At 43.1% G+C, this 23,996-nt stretch overlaps 2 protein-coding genes across 2 annotated transcripts; both read right to left on the bottom strand.

The window, feature by feature from the left end:
• Positions 1–1,858: 1,858 nt before the first annotated feature.
• On the bottom strand, positions 1,859–2,833 carry LOC309876585 (2-oxoglutarate receptor 1-like; the record flags this gene model as incomplete). The annotated part of the gene is made up of 1 exon (XM_082757047.1): positions 1,859–2,833. One exon carries the CDS (start codon positions 2,831–2,833, stop codon positions 1,859–1,861), a length of 975 nt encoding a protein of 324 aa, XP_082613173.1.
• A 19,575-nt stretch (positions 2,834–22,408) lies between these two features.
• On the bottom strand, positions 22,409–23,440 carry LOC309891384 (2-oxoglutarate receptor 1-like; the record flags this gene model as incomplete). Its single annotated transcript, XM_082784531.1, has 1 exon — positions 22,409–23,440. One exon carries the CDS (start codon positions 23,438–23,440, stop codon positions 22,409–22,411), a length of 1,032 nt encoding a protein of 343 aa, XP_082640657.1.
• Positions 23,441–23,996: the final 556 nt, after the last annotated feature.

Here is a 23,996-nt window from a genome sequence, read left to right on the forward strand (position 1 = left end):
GAGAGGGGAGATTAATGGGCTCCCCATGCCACAGATGAGTCACAGAGTATTTGCCAGTCACTTGGGCACAAGTGTAATGGGAACAATGGTCTGGTGGTCGCTTAAAGACAAGGACACACATAGAAGGACTGCACAAGGAGAAGGGTCTCATGAAAGCATTGCAGCAGTGTGGGTTGCCATTGATTAATGAACATTTTGGAGTGAAGAGCAAAAGTAATGAAACATGAAATACGGGTGTTAAAAAACTTGATAGATGAATCACTCTGCTGTCAGACTTTTGGGCTCTAAATATTATGATGATAACAGCTTTGTACTGCTGTTGTCTGGGGTTCCTCAGCTGGTATCTGCAAGTATTAGACTTGTATTTTCCTATGAGTCTCTCTCTTTTTTTTTTTTTTTTTCCTGTGAAATGGCCCATTTTGCTCATCAGGTATGTTATTACCCAAACTGTTCCTTAGAATCATAGAATCATCTAGATTGAGAAAGACCTTCAGGATCATCAGATCCAATGATCTTGTGTGATGAAGCAGAGATCCACTGAGTAAAGAAACAGGCAGACATCCATGGATTTGGGCCCTTTATGCATCCATCCACTTATCATAGAATCACAGAATGATTTGTGTTGGAAGGGACCTTAAAGACCATTCAGTTCCAACCCCCCTGCCATGGGCAGGGACACTTCCCACCAGACCAGGTTGCCCAAAGCCCCATCCAGCCTGGCCTTGAGCACCTCCAGGGATGGGGCATCCACAGCTTCTCTGGGCAACCTGTGCCAGGGCCTCACCACCCTCAGAGTAAAGAACTTCTTCCTAATGTCTGATTTAACCAAATCTAAACCCTGATCTAAACAGTCTTGTATTATTGTACCATTAATCTTCAAGAGATCTCTGAAGGCACTGATTAGGGTCTTGTTGTGTAAGCTCCCCTCTTAGACACCTCTGGAGTAATACATCCCACTCTGTACTGTATAAAAGTAACCCATCTACATTTGGGTCTGTGCCTGATTACTTACCTTTTATGGCCAATGTTGAGAAACAGGCACTCTAGGTCATGATTCATCTTGTCTAAATGCAGGCATCAAGAATAATTAGGTGAATCACACTCTAAAACTGCTCATTTCTCTCCTCTGTAGTGGAAAATTATAAATGGAGGCCAAGATGATTAGCTTATATATAGACACCTATGCTGTCAAGGTCTCCAGGGATTTGAGACAAACCCTCCTGCAGGTCTAAGACTGGTGTGATGAATTGCCCTCTGGAGCATCTTACCTCTCTTCTTTGATTAGAAAAAAAGTCGTAGAACAATAGAATCAGTCCAACCTTAATGATTCTATGATTCTATGATTTAGGTTGGAAAAGACCTCTAAGATCACGTACTCAAACCTTTAACCTAGTAATGAAAGTCAAAGGCAGGCACCTACCTTAGATGGGATACTTAATGTCTGAGTTACTAAAATTAAATTAAATTAAACCTATCCTCTATGTGAATCTGCCACTAATAAGCAACTTTTTTTTTTTTCTTTTTTATACTTTGCTGAAACTGTTGGCCCTTCTATGATTTTAGGATTCTCTGAAAGAAACACCAAGAATTCAATAAATAAATCCAGCAAATTTTTCATGATTTTTTTTAGTGTTTTATTTAAAGTTTTATTTTATATTTTAAGTGGTTTTTTTGTTTGTTTGTTTGTTTGGTTGGTTGGTTGGTTTTGATGACAATAAATGTGTAAATCTAAAACACAGAGCAGATAAATTCTGTTTTGGCATCAGCAAAGTTAAGTTGTGTGTTGTGAGAGCAAAGACGTGGTTACAGGCAGTTTTGGTACCTTACTTCCATAGCCCTTTTACGGAATTAATCTCTTCTATTTCAAGTTCTTATGTGTCCAAAACTTGAGGAGTGAGAGGATCGCCTGCTGGAAGTTGTCTCCTGTCACCACATAGAGCAGTAAGTTTCCAAATGTATTTAACGCTGCTAAAGGTTTAGCTAGAATAAGCATGAAAAGGATCATGTTCTTGAAGTGGCAGCTAGCTGCTCGCACTCGGAGCTCTATCCGAATCCCCCGAAAGATGTGGAAGGGGAGGAAGCACACGTAGAAGACCACCAAGAGGACGATGGCGAGTCTGCGAGCCTTCTGCTTATAGCAAGTCTGCGTGTGGGGCCCAGTAGCCAAGGTGTAAATAATGAGCACATAGCACAGAGTCACCGTCAGCAGGGGCAAGAAGAAGCCAAACATCGTCAGCAGCCAGTTATACCATCGAGTAGTGTCAAAGTCCTCAGCAGAAGACAGGTCTGGGCAGATGGTCCTGTTCTCCATGTGCTTTGTGGTGATCAAGATGCCCAAGGGGCTGATGGCTACCAGGGAAATCATCCATACTACTATGCAGGTCACCACTGCCCATCTCCGTTTTTGAACAAAAACGCATCTAATTGGGTGGACGACTACAAAAAAGCGGAAGATGCTGAAGCAGCTCAGGAAGATGATACCACTGTACATGTTGAAGTAGAAACCAAAGTGAATAAACTTGCACATGAAGTCTCCAAAAATCCAGTTATTTCCATTAGCAGAGTAGTGTATAAAGAAAGGAAGCGTAGCTACATACAGTAGGTCAGTGATTGCCAGGTTTAGCATAATGATGGTGCTGCTTTTCCAGGGCCTCATCTTGACAAAATAAATAAAAATGGCCATAATGTTCCCTGGGAAGCACACCAGGAAGATTAGGCTGTAAAGGACAGAGAGGTACGATTTCACCTGTAAGAAATCTTCATCCTTGCAGCTTGTCAAAGAGTCTGCGTGGCCTGCCAGAGCAGTAAAATTGTCTGTGCCTTCAGGTGCCATGTTTGCAGAAATCTTCTTAAAGCTTTACAAAAATAAGACGTTTAATTTTAACTGATTTGTTAGGACAAATGAATTTGGTGATCGTCCCCCTGTACTCAGCTCTGGTGAGGCCGCACCTCGAGTACTGTGTTCAGTTTTGGGCCCCTCGCTACAAGAAGGACATCGAGGTGCTTGAGCGGGTGCAGAGAAGGGCGACGAAGCTGGTGAGGGGCCTGGAGAACAAGTCCTACGAGGAGCGGCTGAGGGAGCTGGGCTTGTTCAGCCTGGAGAAGAGGAGGCTCAGGGGTGACCTTATCGCTCTTTTTAGGTACCTCAAGGGAGGCTGTAGCGAGGTGGGGGTTGGCCTGTTCTCCCACGTGCCTGGTGACAGGACGAGGGGGAATGGGCTTAAGTTGAGCCAGGGGAGTTTTAGGTTAGATGTTAGGAAGAACTTCTTCACTGAAAGGGTTGTGAGGCATTGGAACAGGCTGCCCAGGGAAGTGGTGGAGTCACCATCCCTGGAAGTCTTCAAAAGACGTTTAGATGTAGAGCTTAGGGATATGATTTAGTGGAGGGCTGTTAGCGTTAGGTTGGAGGTTGGACTCGATGACCTTGAGGTCTCTTCCAACCTAGAAATTCTGTGTGAATCTGTGTGTGTGTGAATGATTAAATCTTCCATCATTGGAGCAAATGTCGTATGTTAAACAAGGTATAGTAGGGGGAAAGAACAGGGATATGTTAACACACACAACTTTTACATAGATCCCCCTGCTCCAATTTCACTCTCCTCCCCCTCCAACCTTCCTTAAATTTTGATGATGATTAATTTTACCTTTGCTCTATTTAATCTCCTGCACTGAAGGTGACAACTGAAGATGTTGCTTATCCCCAAACCTGCAAGAGTAGAAAAAAAAAAGACATTTAAGAAGCTAGAGAAAGTTTGGGCTTAGAATTTACAAAACTTTGAATTAGCCATAGCCTTTCAGAAAGCAAAGTTGTACCCATGTCTTATCTTCATTAAAGTGAGCTAGTCAGTGTTTTGTACTCATGAAATCAGAGATGGTATTCTAGTTTCATGAAAACCAAAAGATGTTCATCCTGAATCTCAGGATCTGATTCTCCCATAACTGGACAGTAATGGCTCGTCCCCTAAATATGATCTTACTCTTTTGGAGCCATCAGACTATCAAACTGGTAGGAGTGCATTTAATGGGAAAAAAAAAATAATAATAATAAAAAAAAAAAGCAAACTTGTTAGTGGTATAGTGGCATAAAACTGATTTTAATGACTACAAAGCTTTTCTCAAGGAGCTGAAGAAAGGTGGAAAGCACAGATATTGACTGAAGGCATTGCTCTTGCCTCCCATTTCATGTGAATTGCAACTAGATAGACTTGTCTCTGAAATGGTTTCTGATCTGCCATGGCCAATTTGGATCTCTCCACAGTGAGTTCAGGACATAACCTCTCTTGGTGCTGTTTTAACCTGAGGGAATGGTAACCAAGGATGAAATTATCTCATCTAACTTCAGACTTGTAAAAGTTAGACATTTAAACTGGAGCCAGCCATCCTAAGCCCCCCTTTATCATCGAGAGAGAGATCTAGGTTCCTCCAGGGCATAATATATCTTCCCATAAGAGAAGTTTCTAAGATAAATGATTTACTCTTTTGGTATACATATTTGTCTCCATTGATGACAAAAGCAGCCCAAAGAGACAGAACTGGATGTCTAGCCTTTACATATCTCAAGTGAGGCAAAAGTGTGGGTCTCCAGTGTCTCAGTTGAGACCCACTCCTACAGAACCTGAACTAGTCCATCTGAGAAAATAGTTTTAAGCAACTTAATAAAGTGCAAGACAGGGTACTATCAAGCCCAAATATCTCTCTTTTGTCTCAGAAAGACAGCCTTTATGTTAAATCTGTATTACACTGAACAACTGTGATGAAGCCATTGCATTTAAAAAATAATTTTAAAAAGTCATCATTCTACCTTATTGCTGTCCTGGAAATCCTCTGAATAGAATTAGTTTTTGACGTGATTCATTTAGCAGCATTTAGCATATTGCCTCTATGGCAGTTTCTGCATTATCCCAAAGACTGATAGAACATACAGATTTTCTCTGACAAAGCTAGTCATTAAGGCTGTAACACAACAGGAACGATCTCATCCTAACCAGTCGGAAAGATGGATATCATTTTGTTATTCAGGACCGCTGCTGGGAGAAATTTGAACAGTGTCCCCATAACTTAGTTAACAGAGTAATACTTTTAAACACAAACATTAGCTCAGGTATAGCAGCATTGCTATAAGATGTATTTGGTAAAAGCTGAGGCTTGTTCTAAACAAATTCAGATTAATGTTCAGACAAAAGCTAGGGATATACACATTTTATCTCTTTTCTGCTGCTTGGTGACACCACTGTCACCTACATTTATATCTTTAACTGATATATTTTAAATAAAGCTAGACAAAATCTTATATAATGTTTGATTCATCCCCAGTTTAGTTTACTTGTACTGCTGATCTGTTCTTCTCTGCAACCTTGAACCCTCCAAACTGAAAATGGAGAAATATTGCTTACCTGAAAACCTGCAATTCTGCTTCTCCCTTTCATTGCTGTGAGCAAAGATCACTACAAATGAAATGTATTTATGTCTTCCTTACAGTGAAACAGGTCTTAGTAAGGCTTTGCAATCACATATACCTGCTCCCTGGCACTCCGTGTGGCAGTAAATTAAGAGAATAGTATAAAACATCAGCCACCAGCTTAGGGATCAGCTTTTAGACCTGGGTGGTTGCAGGAGATATCTTTTGCCCTCTGCCCCTTATGCTGTCTTGCCTTCTGAGAACAGATCATGCTTTTCTGACAGCAGTTCTGCGTGCTGAGGTAGCCCTGTAGTATTCAAATATCAGCAGATCACATTTAAATTAGCATGTATATGAGCATCCATGTGTTTATAAAAGAGAAAATTAAATTTATTCTCTGGTTCCTGTGAAGCGAAACCTGATCACCAAACTGAATAAGGCATGTTGCCATTTCAAGGTTAGGTGAAAAATATTATGACATGCTGTTTCTGCATTAAAAACAAATGTCTAACAAAGTCCAATTTTCACGTCATGTAAGAAAGGAAGTTTTGGCATGATTTGTTTTTCAGGAACCGCGTCATACTTTCTGCTTGGTTTTGGTGAATACATTATATACAATTAATGCTGACCAGTTACTAATGAGATGGCAGAAGTTGCAAACTTACTTTCTTTTGAGTCTTTGCTTTTGGGCTTCATGATTTTCAAGACCTGCAATCATCCATGCTTCTTGAACCAAAAGACTCTTCTTGAATAAAAATCTCATTACTGCCCTTAGCTCGAGGAACAAGATCAAAAGAGATTATTAAAAAAAAAAAAAAAAAAAAAAAGAAAAAGAAAAAAGAAAAAAAAAGACAAAAAGAAAAAGAAAAATCGTAGTATTTTGCATTTTGAAACTGTAGGCTTCAATCCCTGTTCTTGCAGCATGGTCCTTGCAAAGAGGCCATAGCTGCCCATCCATGTGCATCCTTCTAGCCCTAGTACATCTTATAGGTCCTACTCAGTGATGAGGTGTATGATCCAGATTTCAACTCTGAACAGTAGGCTTGTTAGTGCAGTTATGGAGAACCACATAGATAAGAATATTTTTAGGAAGGCCATCTTGACTCTCCTTGGGTGCCTGCACCATAGGTTTGTGTTGGGAGAACATGATTTGTTTTGCTAACTTTGAATATTATTTGTTTGTCATACTGTAGGGAAAGAGCAGTAGTGGGCACAATTAAGACTGGAGCAGCAGTCTGACAATGAGAACATTATCTATCTGTTACAATTACTCTGTTCTCATTTGACCAAGCTTTTCTCTAGGTCAATGCCTAGAGCACTTTTAAAAAATGACTCAAGTTTCTCAATAATTGTAAAATACATTGTCATGTACCAGCTCGGGGATCAGCAACTGTTTAAATAGTTATTACCCTGCTCCTAGACACTGCATGTGTCATTAGAAATCATTGGTATGAGGCTGTGGCCTAATAAGCACAGAGGGAGCTAATTATAGCTAGGGATCATTTAAAGTGTCCATACTTAATCCATTATAGCCCCATGCAGCAGGGGCTGGTATTTATCTCACCTTGGTGGTGGCGGTGCCTTACATGAAATGGAAGTGGGCTTTCCCAGCACCATGACCATAACTGCCAGGGATCCAGGTCACTGGGGTTTTGAACAGGCTCCATGGGCAAGAAAAGAGAACAAAACCTCTATTTTCAGACCAGCTGCAAGAAAGGGGCACTACTGCGAGGTCATTCAGAGCAGCTCTGCATGGAGACCAAGCTGTGTGCTTTACCCTACCCAAATCTTGTCTCATTTGTGGCTAAAAGGCTGCCTCCTACCTGCCCCAGACCTCACTTGACCCTACCCCAGAGCTTCATCAGCTCCTCACTGAGCACGAACCTTTGGAAACATTGGCTTGATTTGCAGCCGTTGATTGGGCCAGACCCTTGTGTCAGGCACTTGGGAAGCTTTGGACGAACAATTCACATCCACTTGTGAATGCCTGAAGATCACTTGCCTGGTGTTGTGTAGGATCTCTGTGAGTGAAGGCTGACTCTCCAATGTGACTTCAGCCTGGGGTCTTTCCTCCTTACTAGTAGTCTCCCCACCTCATTTCCATGGATCTTTTAAGTCTGTCTATAGGTAGACCAGTCTGATTCTTACCAAAAACATGGACTTTTTTGTGCTTTAAGGCTATCCTTGTCCAGGTCCCCTCCACAAGCAGCAGAGAGCAATCAAAACACTCTGTAGTTTCACAGCTGGCTTCAGTGGCCCTAATTTCAGGCTGCTGTCAAAAGCATTGACAACACTACCTCTCTCCTCTCATCTTAAAAAGACTTTTCAGTGGTACAGTAATGGGATGTGTTGGCTCAGTGATCTGACTGAAAACAAACCAGTTTTCTTATTCATGGTGTACCTTTCTGGTACGTTGTTGAGTGGCTGTGGCTTCTCCTGTGAATGCTTCAGCTCCAGTGATGGGGACTGGGCAGGGGCAAGAGGAGGACAGCAGAAGTAGACCAGCTCATCCTGGCAATGAGGTTGCACGGCAGGTCGATTCATCAGATGTGCTGTCATTTTCCCTAATTTGATGACCATTGTGAGGAATGGCAAAGACCAGCTGACAGCAAAAAGGAAGCTACTTGCACTTTCCCTGAAACAACCATTACAAAATCCTGCAGAGTTCACGTGCATATATAACTGTTGCCCTTGGTCTCTGTACAGAAAGGAAATGGGAATGATTTGGTAGCAGGATTATTAATTAGATATTTCCTCTTAAAACTTTATACTATAGGCTGGGTCAGCTATCAGAGAGAGCACAATGCATGTTGTATTTTTCCTTCCGTGATGGCAGGGTGAAGAGGACACACAGGGCAAGAGATGAGTTCGCATATTGGGAGCATACAGTCTGCTTCAAAAACTTGCAGTCCAGAATACAGAAGTGGAGAACAAAGTCCAATGCCTTTATTTTGCTTTGTTCGGTTAAATCACACGTGGCTGGTTGCAAACAATGACTCTTTCCTCCGCATGGGCTGGCTGTTAGCTTCTAAAAGGCATTGGGGCAGAAGAGGTCATAGCAGGGCTTTTTGTGATATCTCAACATCACTGCTGAACTTGGCTGTAATTAGGACTTGCAGGTGTGAGGGCTGACAAGCTGCTCCTTCACCTCAGGGGCCATTCTCATCTCAAAAAAATCTGATCTAAAATCAACGGGTGTAGTGAAAGGCTCCTGACGGTGACCCTGGGCTTTGGGTCAGACCTTCAGACATGGCAGCACATAGTGTGGCGCAGTGGGAATCACAAGGATAACTCTGATTAATTGCAGTGTAGGAAAATAGACAGTTTGTTGGGCAAGTGCTAGGCTCCGGAGCGTTATGAGCTTTCATTATACATTTTACTTTTGGTTCAGCAAATGTATAATCTTTCCACGGGCTATTTCCCTTAGCAGACACGCATTTGTTTGGCTGATTTTACTCTGTGTGTGATTGAACACCTAATTACAGTTGGTATCAGACCACCATCAAGAGATGCTCAGTTCTGTTGAGAATGATACTGTGCATCTTCATCACACAGGAAAACCAACTCCAGCTCTGCCTTCACATTTCTCCCCTGAGACAGACTGGTAAGGGCAGCATTTTTTAATCCCTAAATGCATGTTAAGTCTAAATTAATCACTTCTAAATGCTGCCATCCAATTATGTAGGTAATAGAGACTGTTAATGAAAACTTCTGGAAAAGAATATTTTACCTTCAGAAAATTGCATGTATAATCTGGAATATAAGCAGTGCTGCCACATCAGCTGAACAGAAGTAGCTCGATACAGTTCCAAAAATAGCCTGTATGGATCTGAGGCACAATTTTTTGGCTAACGCTAGTCCTTGAAGTGAATTGGTACTCATTGACTACAGGGCACAGAAGAAGACAAAATTCACTGAAGCCTTTAGATGAGTACTGAACTTTCAGGCGAGCCATGGGGAGTGGAGAGAAGAAAAGCAATGGGACAATTTGCTTGCTTAAAGCCAGTATGTGCTCAGGTACCTTGGTACAGCTTGGGCAAGACCATAAACTGGTGAATAAAAAATGCCGTGGAAGCACCCAGCTATGAAGCAGTCTTACATAGCAGCTGTGCTGGGTAAAGTTTTCCCAGCAGACATTAAAACACGAACTAAATTCATCGAAGATATGGCAAGGGTTGTAATTGGTTTAGGTAATGGGGCATTTCCTGAAAATGACCCAGCTTAGTTGGTCTGAAAACAGAGAAGACCGATTTGCTGCCTTGTTATTCTGGTTTTTAATTCAAAGACAGAGCAGTCTATAAACTCTTCTGAGATGAGATGTGCATATTTGACTTCCAGTGACATGTCAGTACAGGATTCAGCAAAGGGTGCTGGTATTGTGGCCTCCAGTGTCCAAGCAAGTTTGCAGTCACTGAAGATATATTCTCTTGTGTTGCCATCACTGCTGTAATTTGTTTGCAGGCTGCTATGGCAAGTGAAGGGAAGTCTGCCCTTTGCTTTATGCCACTCTAATAAAACTTTGTCTTCAGATGACTTGTACCATCACAGCCATCTACATGTGAATTTAATGTACACAGAAATCAGTTTTGCAATTAACCAGGTGCTCATCCCTCAGCTAACACAAGCCCTTAGCTGTGCAGAAGACCCCTGCATTACTGTGTTCCCATGCTGGTCTCTGCAGCCCTGCCACCATCATCCCTCAGCTTGTTCCTTCCAGCACCCACCACCTCCCTGGGGATAATATTTGATCCTTTTCTTGGGATTTATGATTGTGGTGGCTTCTCAGACCATTACCATACTTGTTAGAGCAAGACAACACAAAGCTGATGAAGATGCCTACCTTCTCAGAGCCTTCTGTTGCCCCTAAGTCTAATAAGCCAAGTGCTGGGGACCTTTCTTGCCCTCATCCCCCCATGAACCACACCATGTGCACCCTCACGTGCCATTTCTGAAGGCAGCTCCGTCTGCTCCCCTGCTCTCAGGGTGCTCTGCTGGGTCCCCCTGAGAGTCACTTAGCAAGAATCTACCCTGCCTTTGGAAGAGTCTCGCGCTCTTTAAATGATGCTTAAGTGCTAAGCATTATTATCCTTGAGCAAATAAATGGCTCTCCAACAATTCAGACTGGGTGGAGGCGTGGATTGTTGAAATAGCCTTCAAGGAGATAATTCCTGCAAACTGAGCCTGTGAAATTCATGCTTTCATTTTTATTTTAAATCTAGCCTTTTTCCTCTGATTGTTTTGGGTTCAGCTAAATCAAATATACAAAAAGGAGTGGTTTTTGTTTGTTTGTTTGTTTGTTTGTTTTTGTTTTTGTCTTTCTGCAGAAGCTTTCTCTTGCTTTGCCTTTCCATGCTAGCTTTCACCCAGAGCTTTGGGTCCACTCCTGGGCTTTAGTCAGATCTCCTACTCCCACTCTTGAGATTTTCAGGACTTGAACAAAAAAAGCTCCAGGCTTAACTGCCATGCCTAGTCAGCTGGAGATCTCTGCTATAAGCCGATGTATTCTATTTGTCTCCATCAGGGAAAAAGTTTCAGCTAAAACACCAGCACTTCAGTACACACGAGTGTCATTATGTCCTTTTGAAGACAGAGCAGTGGACCCGCTGTGCTGTTTTACATAGGCCAAATGCAAAAACCGTGGAGCACAGGAGAATCAGTCATGTAACTCAGAAAGTTGCACTTTGCTGCCGGTCTGCGGTGGGACTGGTTCCTGCTGGAGCAGAATCTTTGAAGGAAAATGCCTAGTAAATAGATGAGGGTGTGCACCTTGCTCTCTCAGCCCAAGCAGAGACTTGGCAGAAAGCATTTCCCCCGCCTGATTTCACAAGCAAGCTTTGTGTGTACTCCATGGCACAGAATAATTATGCAGTGTATTTTTGTCATTGCTCTCAAAGCTGGCACTGCCTATTATAAATACTGTGAAGGTATCTATTAATGTTTGCAATAGTAGGGAGAGAGCGAAGAAATCACAGCACCATATGACAGATTTCACTTCTCAAAAGCAAGAAAATAGAAAATAAAAGACAATTAGAAGAAGCTCTGTGTGCTTGACCCTAATTTATTTATTTATTTATTTTTCTTTTTCGAAAGGCACTGTTTAATTGTTGGCATTAAAATAAAAATGGGTATCAAAATGTTATGCCCTGCATGTTCAGGCTGCTTGGGGTCAGGGGAAGTGTTTTAGCCACTATACTGCATTTTCTTAACATACAGTCCTCCTGCTGCATATTGGCATGACTGATGGCCTGCTGGAACTTGACAATGGAATTGCTAACAGGGCGTTTGCATCAGATTTTGCACATGATTTTCTAAGGAGGTATAAATTGCTGTATTGCCACCATCTTTGGAGCCAAGTTAATTCACATCAGCAGAGCATCTGGCCCTGTGATCCACTGGCTTTCATGGTGCTGTCAGTGCAGCAAGCCAAGCGCAGACACCTCCCCTCCACAGGATTATCTCAGTGCGTGCAGCGAGTTGCCTGACTCTCCTGAAATCCTGTGTCCCGATTCAAAGGGGTTTTGCCTGCTGGCAATGCAGGAGTCAGGGTGGAAGGAAACTCCTCAGGAGCCTGTCTGCTGCCCCAGATAAGGTCATATCGTTGGCAGTCCCAGCAGATGTTTTTTCCAACCTCTTCTCAAGTCTTCTCTCTACCAAACCCCTCCCGTGCCCACAGCACACGTTGCCTCATGTCTGACATCTTCCCAATCTAGTCCCAGCCGGGGGCATTCTGCTCTCTGGCTACAGGTACGAAGGTTTCTGTCTTCTTTCCTCCAGTGCTGCTTCTTCTATATTGAACAAATCCCAGGCCCACAAACTTTTCCTTTTTGTTGTCTTTGCTTTGAACCTTTGCCCACCCCGTCCCCACACTTTTTGAAGTGCAGAGTCAGATCACGTGCACCACCCCACAAGACACGTTACCAAAGCAGAAGGGTTACTTGTTCTGCTCAGCACTCTGTACTCTTATTTCCACGTCCCACTCTGCTATTTGCCCTTTTCGCAGCATATCTGACTCAAATTCAGCTTGTGATCTGCATAGACCTTCAACTCTTTACTGCAGTACTGCTGCCTAAGCAGATAGTCCTGATTTGTGCAGTTTTGGTTATTTTCCCACAAACATAAATTTTTCATTTGTCCTCACTGAATTGCATCCTGTTTTTTCAGACCATTTCTCCAATTTCTGTAAATTGCTTTGAATCGAATGCTGTACTCCAGCGTGCCGGCAGTCATCTTGTCATCTGCATGCTTAAAGGGTATACTTTCTACTCCATTGCCCAAATCACTAGTGAATATAATAAGGGTGAGCTCACTGCATAATCTGGGCTTGGATGGAAATTTTTGTGATGCTAAACATCCTGGAGCTGGGCCTTGCACTTCTCCCCTAGAAACTCCCGACAGCGTTATTTATGTCTGGCGTAGCAGCTCAACCACAGAGCCCAGCAGCACAGGCTTTTGTGTAAAATCTGAGAGAAGCAGCAGATTATCATATTTTGTGTTTCTTGTGTCCCCTTCCCATGCTGATGGAGCACTTCAGAGAGAAACCTGCTCCATCCCAGGAGAGGAGCTGGACAATGTTGGACTCAGCAGCCCTCTCCATCCTACCGTAGTCATCTCTCCCATTCTCCATGTGGGACTGCTTCTCTGGCTGGGTAGCTACCCCAAATGCTGCCTACCTGCTTTCTGTCAACATTTTTGATAGATTCAAGACATTCACATGAAGCATTTTGATTTTGTTGACTCATCACTTCCTGAGGGAAAGGCATTCTGTTGGATTCTTTTTTAATAATCTGAAGTCAGAATGTCTGATTTCTTCCCAAATAAACTAAGTACAGAGAAGCCAGCCCTAATTCTGAGAGAAAATGGATCACTCATCTTGGACAGGGTAATTTTTCCTAATTCTCACCCTCAATGGTTGGTGTGCACAGATAACTCTCACCATTAATGTGGCAGCAGCTGGATTGAGCTGATGTCTCCTGGACAGTAAGGGTAAATTGCTGATATCTTCGCAAGGCAGTAGAATACCATATGGGCTCTGAATGCCAGGGTGGGGGAAAATAAACTCTCTAATATAGAAGTCTGTGCAAGCAACATAAAGAGAGGTTCAGCAGTGATACAGTTTATTGTTTCTTTGAAGACCCAGTTCAGAAACTGCTTAATGTGGCTTTTCTCCCTCCAGTTTCTCTGGCTCACAAAGCAGAAGTACAAAAACCTCCACTGTCCACCTAGGAGCAGAAAGGTTTAGAGTGGAAACTTGTGTGGATGAGATGATGCATTTCATCAACCACAGAAAGACAGCAACAAGTAGGACCTACTGTACAGCTGAAGCCAGATGCATGGTTTAAGCTTTGTTAAACCAGTGGAACAGCCTTGAATTTCTCCAGGAGGCCTCAAAAATGAATACATAAAAGTGTCCAGACTAAAGGTCATCTCTATGTATTACAATATGTTTTAGATAATGCAACAAAGGGAAAATTTGTATAAAATTTAAAATCAAATGCTCCCCTGAGGCAAAAACGTGGTGAAAGAACACCTGCTGAGATCCATCTGGTCCATCCTTACCAAAGTCAACCTCTTGACTCCCTGCAAGAGAAATTTTCTAGTTTCCACCCACTGGCACAGACTTTTGTAGAACAAAACCTTTTTCTTCAGTACTACATAACTTTTCCTTAGGAGTGATGAAGGAGATTTTTGCATGGGAATTACCTCACCTGAAGTAGTTCTCACAGTTATCACAGCAAGGACAGGTGGCAGAGATATTGATAACCTCAGGGTAGAAAAATCTCATCTCTTGAAATGGTCTAGTGGACATCAAATACAACCCTGTGCTGAATTCCAGATACCTCTCCCTAGCCATTGCTGGTATCCAGCAGAACTCCCATCCAAACCTTACACCAAAGTCAGACAGAGAATATATCATTTAACCTCGTTTGTCAGGACTGCATTCATTGCAGGATTAATGCTTAATTCCTCCCCTCCCGATGATGTGCTGTGAAAACCCCGTTGCAATGGATTCATGAGTCTCGGTGCAGTGAAAACACATGCTGCTGCCTGAAGGGCTCCTCTCTGTGGCTCATTAGGGCCACCAATGTAACCCATCTGCAGGCACACCTCCTATTTAGCTTTGATGTGGTGACTGTGGAGACTACTGCCTGTAGTGCCACATCTCTCCCAATTTCATCAACTCATTTGGCAGGAGGGAGAGCGGTGGCCACCCATAAGACTGTGTCAGCAGGTGTGGCCCATCCAGAACAGAGGGGCAACACCTCCTCTGTGCAAAAACCCACACTTATTTTGGGATGAGACATGAGAGTGCAGCTCTTGCGGTAGAAAACACCTCCATGCCTGTCCCAAAGTGACATTAATTCGGCCTCTAACATCGGGTAGATGATAGTAATCCACATCCCAGTGTGAGAGCTGTCCCAGCCACAGAACCTTCAGGGCAGGAGGCCTTTTCTTGGTGCCTGTCCCCAGGACCTCTGGCTCTGCACCTAGAGCTCTGTTTGAACACCAGGCATTTTCTGGGAAAACAGGAGATGGTTAAACAAGTTACATTTAAGAAGTTCAAATCAAATAGCTGCACAGCATTCACAAATGTCATTTAGCTCACCTAGGAGGTGCTTCTGGGTCTTATGCCATCTTTATAGATCTGGGACTAAATTAGAAAATAAACTCTGAATTAATTTGCTTTCCCTGGCTTGGGACATACTGAATCAGCATGAAAGCCTGCTTCAGAGATGCAGGGTGTGTGGTGAGAAAGATCTGTTCTCAATGCCCTTATCTTCAATGCAGACCCCGAGACCACTTGGAGAGAGATCTGCTCTTCTGGGGAGAGCAAGAAGAGAAAGATGTGCTGATGCCACACTTTCCCCTCCCGCAGCCAGCTTCAGAGAAGCCTGCCTGCCTGCATTTCAGCAGTAGAGAGATGTGTGAGGAGAAAACACAAGCTGTTATTACCTGCAACTTTAGCGTGGCCAAAAATAATGGAGAAAGAGAGAAATCCACCATTTGTTGTGTTTGGCTCGGCAGTCAGAAAGGGGTGAATTCACTGCTGCCCTGAAGTGAATAAACTAACTCCCTGCATTTATCCTTTCTAACCATTTGCTTTACTTAAATGGTCCCTATCACTGCTTGTAAGATAACATCCATGGGGACAATATCAGCTGTATGTGATCTATGATAACTTACATGTTTGTAACCACATAGCCACGCTAGCTGTACTTGGTTTAAAAGTATAGGCCACAGACTGTGTTTCTTTGGAAAAAGCTGGAACAATGCTCCCACCTTGCTCTTGTGGATGGTATAAACAGCATTTTGGTCTTCCTTTTCTTGTGCCCTGCTGCTTCTCCAGCCCAGACCTCCTTTTCTAAATCACAGGCTGGTTTCCCTCATACTTGTTTTATTTTATTTATTTATTTGTTTGTTTATTTTATTTTTTTTTCCCCAAGGTGTTCCTTTTACTAGAAATGTTTTGTCTACCCTCTAGTGGGAATTTGAATTATAGCACCAGCAGAGCATCCCTGGTGGAAGACAGGAGGCTGAAGCCCTCAATGCAGAATCAGGACTTACTGCAGTAACTGTTATGGTGCTTCCAGCACAATGCGAAGCCCCATTCCTGTCCTCTCCCTTCCTCAGTGGAATTCAGGTTTACATTTTTGGAAAAAGTACAGGGGATATGCTTGCCAGGACTTTGTTCTGGTAGAGAGGGTTTTCACAGATATTTTTCAGCCACTTACTTAGCTAGGATAAGTATTTTGGTATTAACCATATTGAGAGGTAATGAGAAGGGATATTTAGAAGACGTATGAAAAAGCTGCATCTTAACCCCATTTGGTCTTCTAGAACAAGGAAGGTGCTGTCGCCTGTCTCTGAAGGCAGAACATAGCAGACAGATGTGAATCAGGGTGTGCTGGGTAGGGTCCTGGCCCCAGCTCTGCTCAGCTCTGGGCTGTTCTACCTGAACCCATGTGCTCTCCTGGCATCAGTGCATGCACTGGGTGAGCAGTGGGACCCTGCTCCTTGGGTGAAGGCAGCTCGATAGTTATGTGGTTTATTACCGACCTTTGCTCCAAGGGAAGAAAAATTTCCTGGCCTGTGGTGTGACATGCACAAGTCACTGTGAAAGGGTCCCCTATACTGCTGCCAGTGTTTTACGTTAATCTGCAAATTAATACCTACTTGATGCAAACTGGTGAATGGGATGAATGCAGCTCACTACTGGCTCCTGGCTGAGATCGCACACACTGGTAGCCAAATACCTCTGGTGAGCTAGTTCCCCAAAATCTCTTCCAAAGGAAAACAGAAGTGAGGGAAGCTCCTTTCAGAGATGCAGAGTGCGGCATTGAGGGTGCGCTGGGGGCTGAGTAGAGCAGATGCTAGTTTAACTCAGCTTTTATTCCTGACATGCCACAACTGAGCAATCAAGATTCCCTTAAAAACCTTACCCTAAGCCTTTAATGCACTTTGTAAAAGCTCTGGGCTGGGAACTGATCTGTTCCCTGCCTGGCTGCTAATTTGCTTTGTGACCAGAGGCGAGTTGCTTTAACTCCACTGTGCCTCAGTTTGATCACCTGTAAAATCGGGGTGATGTATAAATATCTCAGTGCAGCTTACAAACAGACAGGTAAGTGTGAGAAAACTCCTGTGGGCAGCTGCTGCTGCCTTGTCTGTTGAGATAACTTCCTATTGCTAAAAAGCCTCATGAAGCAAAGGGAAAAGGGAACTTTCAAAAAGATGTATTGCTTTAAGTTGTTGCACAGTATATTTGTATCTCTCTGTCTCCTAGGTCTTCTTTATTATTGCTGAGACCATAAACAATTGGACCAGCCTGGTTCACTCAGTGGAAAATTGCCCCTTCGGGACCATTTGGGGATGGAAATAAATCCACCCATAACACTTCCCTGCTTTGTGCCAAACCACCTCTTTCTTGCCCAGCTTAGTTTACCGATATAGCCCCAGAACAGGATGTGTAAGTGCTGTTCATCAAGGTACCTTGGATGCCCTTTGAAAGCCCTCACGAGAAGGTGTTTTTCGGCCCTGTCAGCTGTAGGTCCCGGGTATCACTTTGCATGGTGGTGAAAAGATGTAAAAGTCTGAGAAAAGTTGGGGAAAGAGTTGAGTGTATCAGGGGGTGCTCTTGTGGTAATACCCAAATTTGTCACCACAGGTCCACCTGAAAAGGAAGGGTTTTACTTGTAAAAGCAGAGAGCATCACTGTTACTGAAGCTTCCAGGCAATCACCTCCCTTCTGGTTTAGATATCAGTGATACCATCCATTGTGGTAGCAGAGAAACCGAGGAGAGATCTTGGGAGATAAAATACATTTTAGTTCAAATACCTTCTAAGATTCTAGCAATGATGAACCAAACATACTCTGCATTATACTTGCCTGCAGCAACCCAGAAGAATCATGTTCCCTCTGTGTGTTTTAAAAAATCGGCATTTGAGTTTTAAATTTTATTTTGGGAAGACACTCAGCACAGTGTTTACTGACTTTCCTTCTTCTCCCTCTGGGTCCCAGAGTACAGCTCTGACTTAAAGCAGGAATGCGTTTTTTCTCCTGCATTAGAAGTTGTCTCACCGGCTCTGCTCTCTACTACAGCACACAAGAGTCTTGAGCACCAAGAAAGATATTTTAGTTGAAAACACTGATCTTTTCCAGTTACCAGTCAGATAACAAGCATTGCAATACACCTTCTTTAGGGCAAACTTCTGTTCCTCCTAGACTTAATTGTGTGGCCTTTGCATCCAAGTGGCATTTGGTGACACCACCAAATGCCTCTACTTTCACAAGGAAAGAAGGAAAGATAAGGGAACAGAACAATTTATTATTATTATTATTTTTTTTTCCCTTACATCTCTTCTCATATTCTGCTGGCAGGGAAAGGCAAATACATTTTGGGGTTGGTAGCAATTGAATACAAACTCTTGTTTGTGGTTTGAAAGTTTAGGTTCATTCAACCTGCGTTGTCAGAGTACAAAACAGTGACAGAAGGAAGCAGTCATTCCAAGTTTATTCTGCCAGCTTAGCCTCATCAGCAAAATGACAACATCTGTCTGAGGTCTAAATGACTCAGTGGTGGGGCTGGCACTACCCTCCCTTCACGTGGCGGATCGCTGCTGTAGAGTTAAACTCCACAGCTAACATCACAGCAGCCCAATCTCACATACCATTACACAAGAATAAAACTGCAGCCTTGTCTCACATCAACATCCAACACAGACCTTGCAATAGTCAACCACTATCAAGTCATGGTAGCTTTTTGCTCTACTAGCTGTTAACCAGGTTATTCATTCTGATAACATATGCGGTATACTCTACTCTCTTTTTAGGCATTCAGTCAGACACAGAGCACTGGAATTGCTCGAAAAGCACCTAGAACAAGACACAGACATGTTTTGCAAGTTCTTGTTTTGTTTCTTTTTTACTTAAAATGTTGCAGTCAGTATTTTTTCTGTCTTGGAGGTCTGAGTATGAGCTGAGTTTGAGTTTTGCTTCCACTTCTTACAGGAACACAAGATGTGGGCAGAAAAGGTAAAAAATGCTGTTTGCCTTTCCTGGCAATTAATGGTAGAAAATTACTCTGCTGCAGTCTCTGACACTAAGTGAGTCACTGTGAAGAATAAGGTTTGACATGTCTACAAAAGCAGTCAGCAATTCCATAACTTCTTCGTTATCATCATCAGAACTGACATCTCTTTGAGAGGTGTGAACCTAGTTTACCTTGCAAAGTTTCTTTTTTGGACTCTGCAGTCCCTGGCAGAGGGTAGCTGGCTGGCATGTACTTGAGCTGACATGACTGTCTTTGCAGACAAACATGCTAGAGATTTCTAACAGAAACCTGGTTACTGGAGCATAACTACACTGTGAATTAGCCTGCAATAGCATATTAATTTATGTAGCTTTGTTGTCACACTGCATACAGAGTTTGGAAAGTGTCTCCTGTTTACTGCAATTGAAGCACTTATCCTTGTTTCAGCGGTAAACCTACAGCTACTAAAATTAGAAGCTATCGAGATCTCATCCTCCACAGTAAGCAAAATGAATGAGTCACATGAGATAATGATCTCTCAGTCCCACAGAGCACCTGAGCAGACCTTGAATTCATTAAAAATGCCTGCACTAAGGTTGAGCTTTTGTCCTTTTTTAAATTCAGCCAAGGTAATGGAGCCAAGCTGCTCTTCTAGTGGATATTATTGCCCCACCGATGAACCACGGCTCCCAGGAGCGTTCCCTAATCTGCTTCAGCACTTTAAAATCATCTAGTTTAGCCCCAATTGAATGAAGAGAGGCAGTAGGTGAGACAGGCAGAAGGCAACCAACCTACAGCAATGTTAAGGAAAGAGATGAGGAGGAGATGGAAAAGCAGCCCCTCTCCAAGCCACTGAAACTGGGGGACTGTCACTCTTGTTGCGGTCAGAGATGAAAAAGCTTGAACACTTCCATTCCACACTTTTTACCTTTAGCCACCCTGTTTTATGTTGTATGTGTAGTTTTATTCAAAAGTTTCTGTCTGTGTGTGATAAGCTCAGCATGGGCTTGAGAAGAAGAGCTTCTGAGAAGAAGAATTAAAATACAATGATGGTCCTTGCTCAGGACCATCAAAAAAAAAAAAAAAAAAAAAAAAAAAAAAAAAAGATAATTTTAACCCATTCAGAGGCTTTAGATGTGCATGTGTAAGTAGTAGACACATCTTGTGCTTTCACTTATATGAAAGAGAAGAGAATTTATGTGGTGTGTTTGTACTTTTTGTCCATGTCAGATTGGTAGGATGCAACGAATCTATATCAAAAAAAGACTTCTCTCATGTGAATCATCATATTTGTGTAAACTGTGGTTTTGAATCAGACGTGCATGTGTGAAACCAGGTAGGTTGACCATGAATGATCACCACCTAGTGGCAACCTAAAAACATGTCAAAACAGAAAATGTGTCAAAAGGTGTGTTTCACTGTTTGTATCTGATGGTCATGTCTTTACCAAATCAAGTGTTTTAAATATCCACAAGGCATGCAAAAACATTACAATGTCAGTTTTTGACCTACTTACATGTGGTACCCACACACCACTGCCTGTGGGGAATGGTGCTAACCCACGGTGGTTATCAGGCTTTGCCAAGGAGTGTGGTGGCTGCTGCTGGCCAGTCACATGCCCCAGGCTCTCCCATGCTATAGCAGGGTGGTGGGACAACCTTCAGTGCCAGAGATGTCCCCTGGCATGACTTCTTTTGCTAGCACTGATGCTACCAGTAACGTATGCCTAATTGCAGAGCTTAGAGGCCAAAAGGGACATCCAGAGGTCGGGTGGTCTTGTGTTCCTCTTGCTAAATGCCTCAATAGCCTGAACTTTCAGACACCTGGCAGCATAGGCTCCTTTTGTCCTTTCCAGTTCTTCATCAACTTGCCCCAGGAGAAAGCCCTTCCTGATATTCCCCCCTTGGGGTGTTTTCAGACCATTTGTTTTTCCATCCAGTTCCTTTCCTCTTTGGTCATTCCTCTGGGTGCCCTTACCATGCTCTGCTCGGCTGGTCTTCCCTGAAGGGCAGCCTCCAAGGCCAGACACAGTGCTCCAGCTGAGAGGTTAACAACGCTGAGGAGGGCATAAGGGCTGCTTCACACATCTTGCACGTTATATTCTTATTTATGCATCCCAGCATGGCATCTGCCTCTTCTGGAACAGAAAAACAGCAACACTGTCAGCCCACTGAAACTGTCAGCTCCTGAGATTCTCTGCAACAGTTGGACTTTCTCTACCAAACCATTACCTAAATAGTTTTTACTCCTTTAGTGTTTGTACAATTCATTATTTCTACTTAAATGCAGTACATTGCACATGTCACTGCCTCGTAGCATCCTGTGCTTTTCCAGACCATAGTTGCAATTTGTCAACATAATTCTGTCCTCTCAGCTTCATGTCTTCTGCAAATATGATAAACAGACCTTATTTCATCATCCAACTCACTAATGAAAACACTAAATAGCCCTAAACCTAGGACAGACTGGTCAAATCCCCACTGAGTGGCTCCCTCTACTTTGATAGTAAACCACTCCGAGCACAGCTCTGTAACCAACAAAAGTAGTTACTAATATCCTCTAGACTGTTTTCCTTAGTTTACACAGAGGAGTATCACCTCAGACAATGTCAAAACTCTTTCTGGAGTCAAGATTTATGATACATGTTTCTTTTCCTAATGTGTTGTAGTAGGAAATCAGATTAATATGGTTTTGTACATACCTGGTAGACTCATACTGGCTGGTAGTCAAATGTACTCATCTTCTGTAGGCTTATCATCTGATTGTTTGTTCTAGTATCTTTCTGAGGTGGATATTAACATGACCGAGCTTTTTTTTTTTTTAATTCCTTGTTCCTCCATTTTCTCCATATATGTGTCTCCTTGTATATCTTTTCTTATATTCACCATGTTTCCTCCTTTGGTACTTCTCTCTTATCTTTCCCTGGGCCAACTGAGATTTTATGATTCAGTTCTTTAGTGACCTGTGCTGAAGTTCATAAAGTTCATCTAATTTGAAAACATATGATTATCTAGCTGGTTTCTAACTACATAATTCAGTGGTTTCAGCAACCGTGACAATTTGCTGCATCTCACTCCAGATCTAATAAACAAAGCAAACACTACATCAGCGGTGGCACTGACATCAATGGAAGTTGTTCTCTTGCCCAAACTAAGCTCCCTGTATTTCTGTAACCAGCCACAGAGCCTGAAGCAAGAGAATCCTGCATTTCCCAAATAACTTTAGAAACAGTCCTATGGGGTAACTTAAAATTCTACCTTTGAGGAGGCTTAAGATTTTTCTTTTCACTCCCTTTTCTCTGGTTGCTAAGAGAGGTAAGTATCAACCTGCTCCTGAGACAGCTTTTTCTGGCAAGCACCCTATTGGAGATGGAGTGAAAAAAACAGCTGCAATTCTCACTGCCTTATCAGCACACCTGACTATGCAGGGTGTTGTGGCACCGAAGCAATCCCAAGTTTGCTGGAATTCTCACCAAGGGACCCTTTCATAACCTTAAGTTTATTTCCGACTTGTTCGTGTAATTGTTGCTGCCGGGTCGCTGGATGTATTTTCTCCACTTGCACCTTGAAAGAGAGAGGATGGCCTGCTGGAAGGCACCTCCGATCACGACGTAAAGGAGAAGGTTACCACACGTGTTGAGAGCAGCCAGTGGCCGGGAGATGATATAGGCAGCATGGATTTGCTTCTCCACGTGGCAGTTGGCCATACAAAACCGCAGTTCAAGCCGAGCTATCCGAAAAACATGAAAGGGGAGGAAGCACACATAGAAGACCACCAAGAGGACAACGGCGAGCCGGCGAGCCTTCTGTTTGTAGCCAGCCCGTGCCTGGAGCCCGGTGGCCAAGGTGCAAATAATGAACGCATAGCACAGAGTCACCATCAGTAGGGGCAAGAAGAAGGCTAGGCTGGTCAGCAGCCAGTTATACCACCGGATTGTGCCCAGGTTTTCAGAGCTGGTAAGGTCAAGGCATAAGGACCTGTTTTCCTCCTCTTTTGAGGAGATCAAGAAGTTGACGGGGATGACAGCTGCCAGTGAGATCATCCAAATGGCTGCACAGGCCACCGCTGTCCAACGCTTCCTTTGAACGTGGAAGAACTTCATCGGGTGGACAATCACCATGTAACGGAAGATGCTGAAGCATGTGAGGAAGAGGATGCTGCTGTACAGGTTGAAGTGGAAGCCAAAGCGGATGAACTTGCACATGAATTCACCAAAGATCCAGTGCTCCCCACTGGCATAGTAGTGTATAAGGAAGGGGAGGCTGGTTAGGTACAGCAGGTCTGTGAGTGCCAGGTTCATCATGATGATGGTGCTGCTCTTCCAAGGCCTCATCTTGAAGCTGTAAACACAGATGGCAATGACATTTCCTGGAAAGCCCACCAGGAAGACGATGCTGTACATAATGGGGAGGTACAAAGTCTTCAGACCAGCTTCCACGTCAGTGCAGTTGGGAAAATCGCCTGTAGTGGGCTGCCAGGAGGTGGGGCTGGCTAAGTTTTCACCAGTTGTGTTCATGTTTTTTCCTTAATGCTTAAAGAAGAGAGAAATGGTTAGTGTTCACTGATGGATAAGACCCTGTATAAGCCCATTAAAACCAACAAATAGCCAGGTCTTTCCTTTCAAGTTGCCATCACTGCCGCTCTTTAAGTGCCTTTATTGAGTATGAAATGGTCTTGCTTCTTTGGTGAGAAATAATCCTGATATATAAACCTTTTGTTCATAGCTATTTAGAGATAGATACAATTTTTATTTTAAAATATGTATTCTCAAGGGAGGCTCTGCACAAGCACAATATAGCAAAAATGTGAAGGACTCCCAGCAGCACAGTAAGTGGTGTGTGTTCCCCAGTACACTGGGTTCACTTTCTGTTCTCATCTGGGGTCAAGTGCAGCAGAAGGAAAGACTGCTTGTGGTGTGCCATTGACCAGAAGCATAGAGAGGAATGTCCAGAATGTTACTGCTCCATAAAAGCTATTCACATCCTTGCTAATTAACTGGAAAGCAGAGCAAATATTGAAATGTTTGCATATTCTTTTTGACTCTGTAGTTACGTAATGTTTTTCTTTCCACT

Source organism: Aythya marila (genome assembly GCF_965140915.1).
Source record: "Aythya marila genome assembly, chromosome: 1".
Taxonomy (NCBI): Eukaryota; Metazoa; Chordata; class Aves; order Anseriformes; family Anatidae; genus Aythya; species Aythya marila.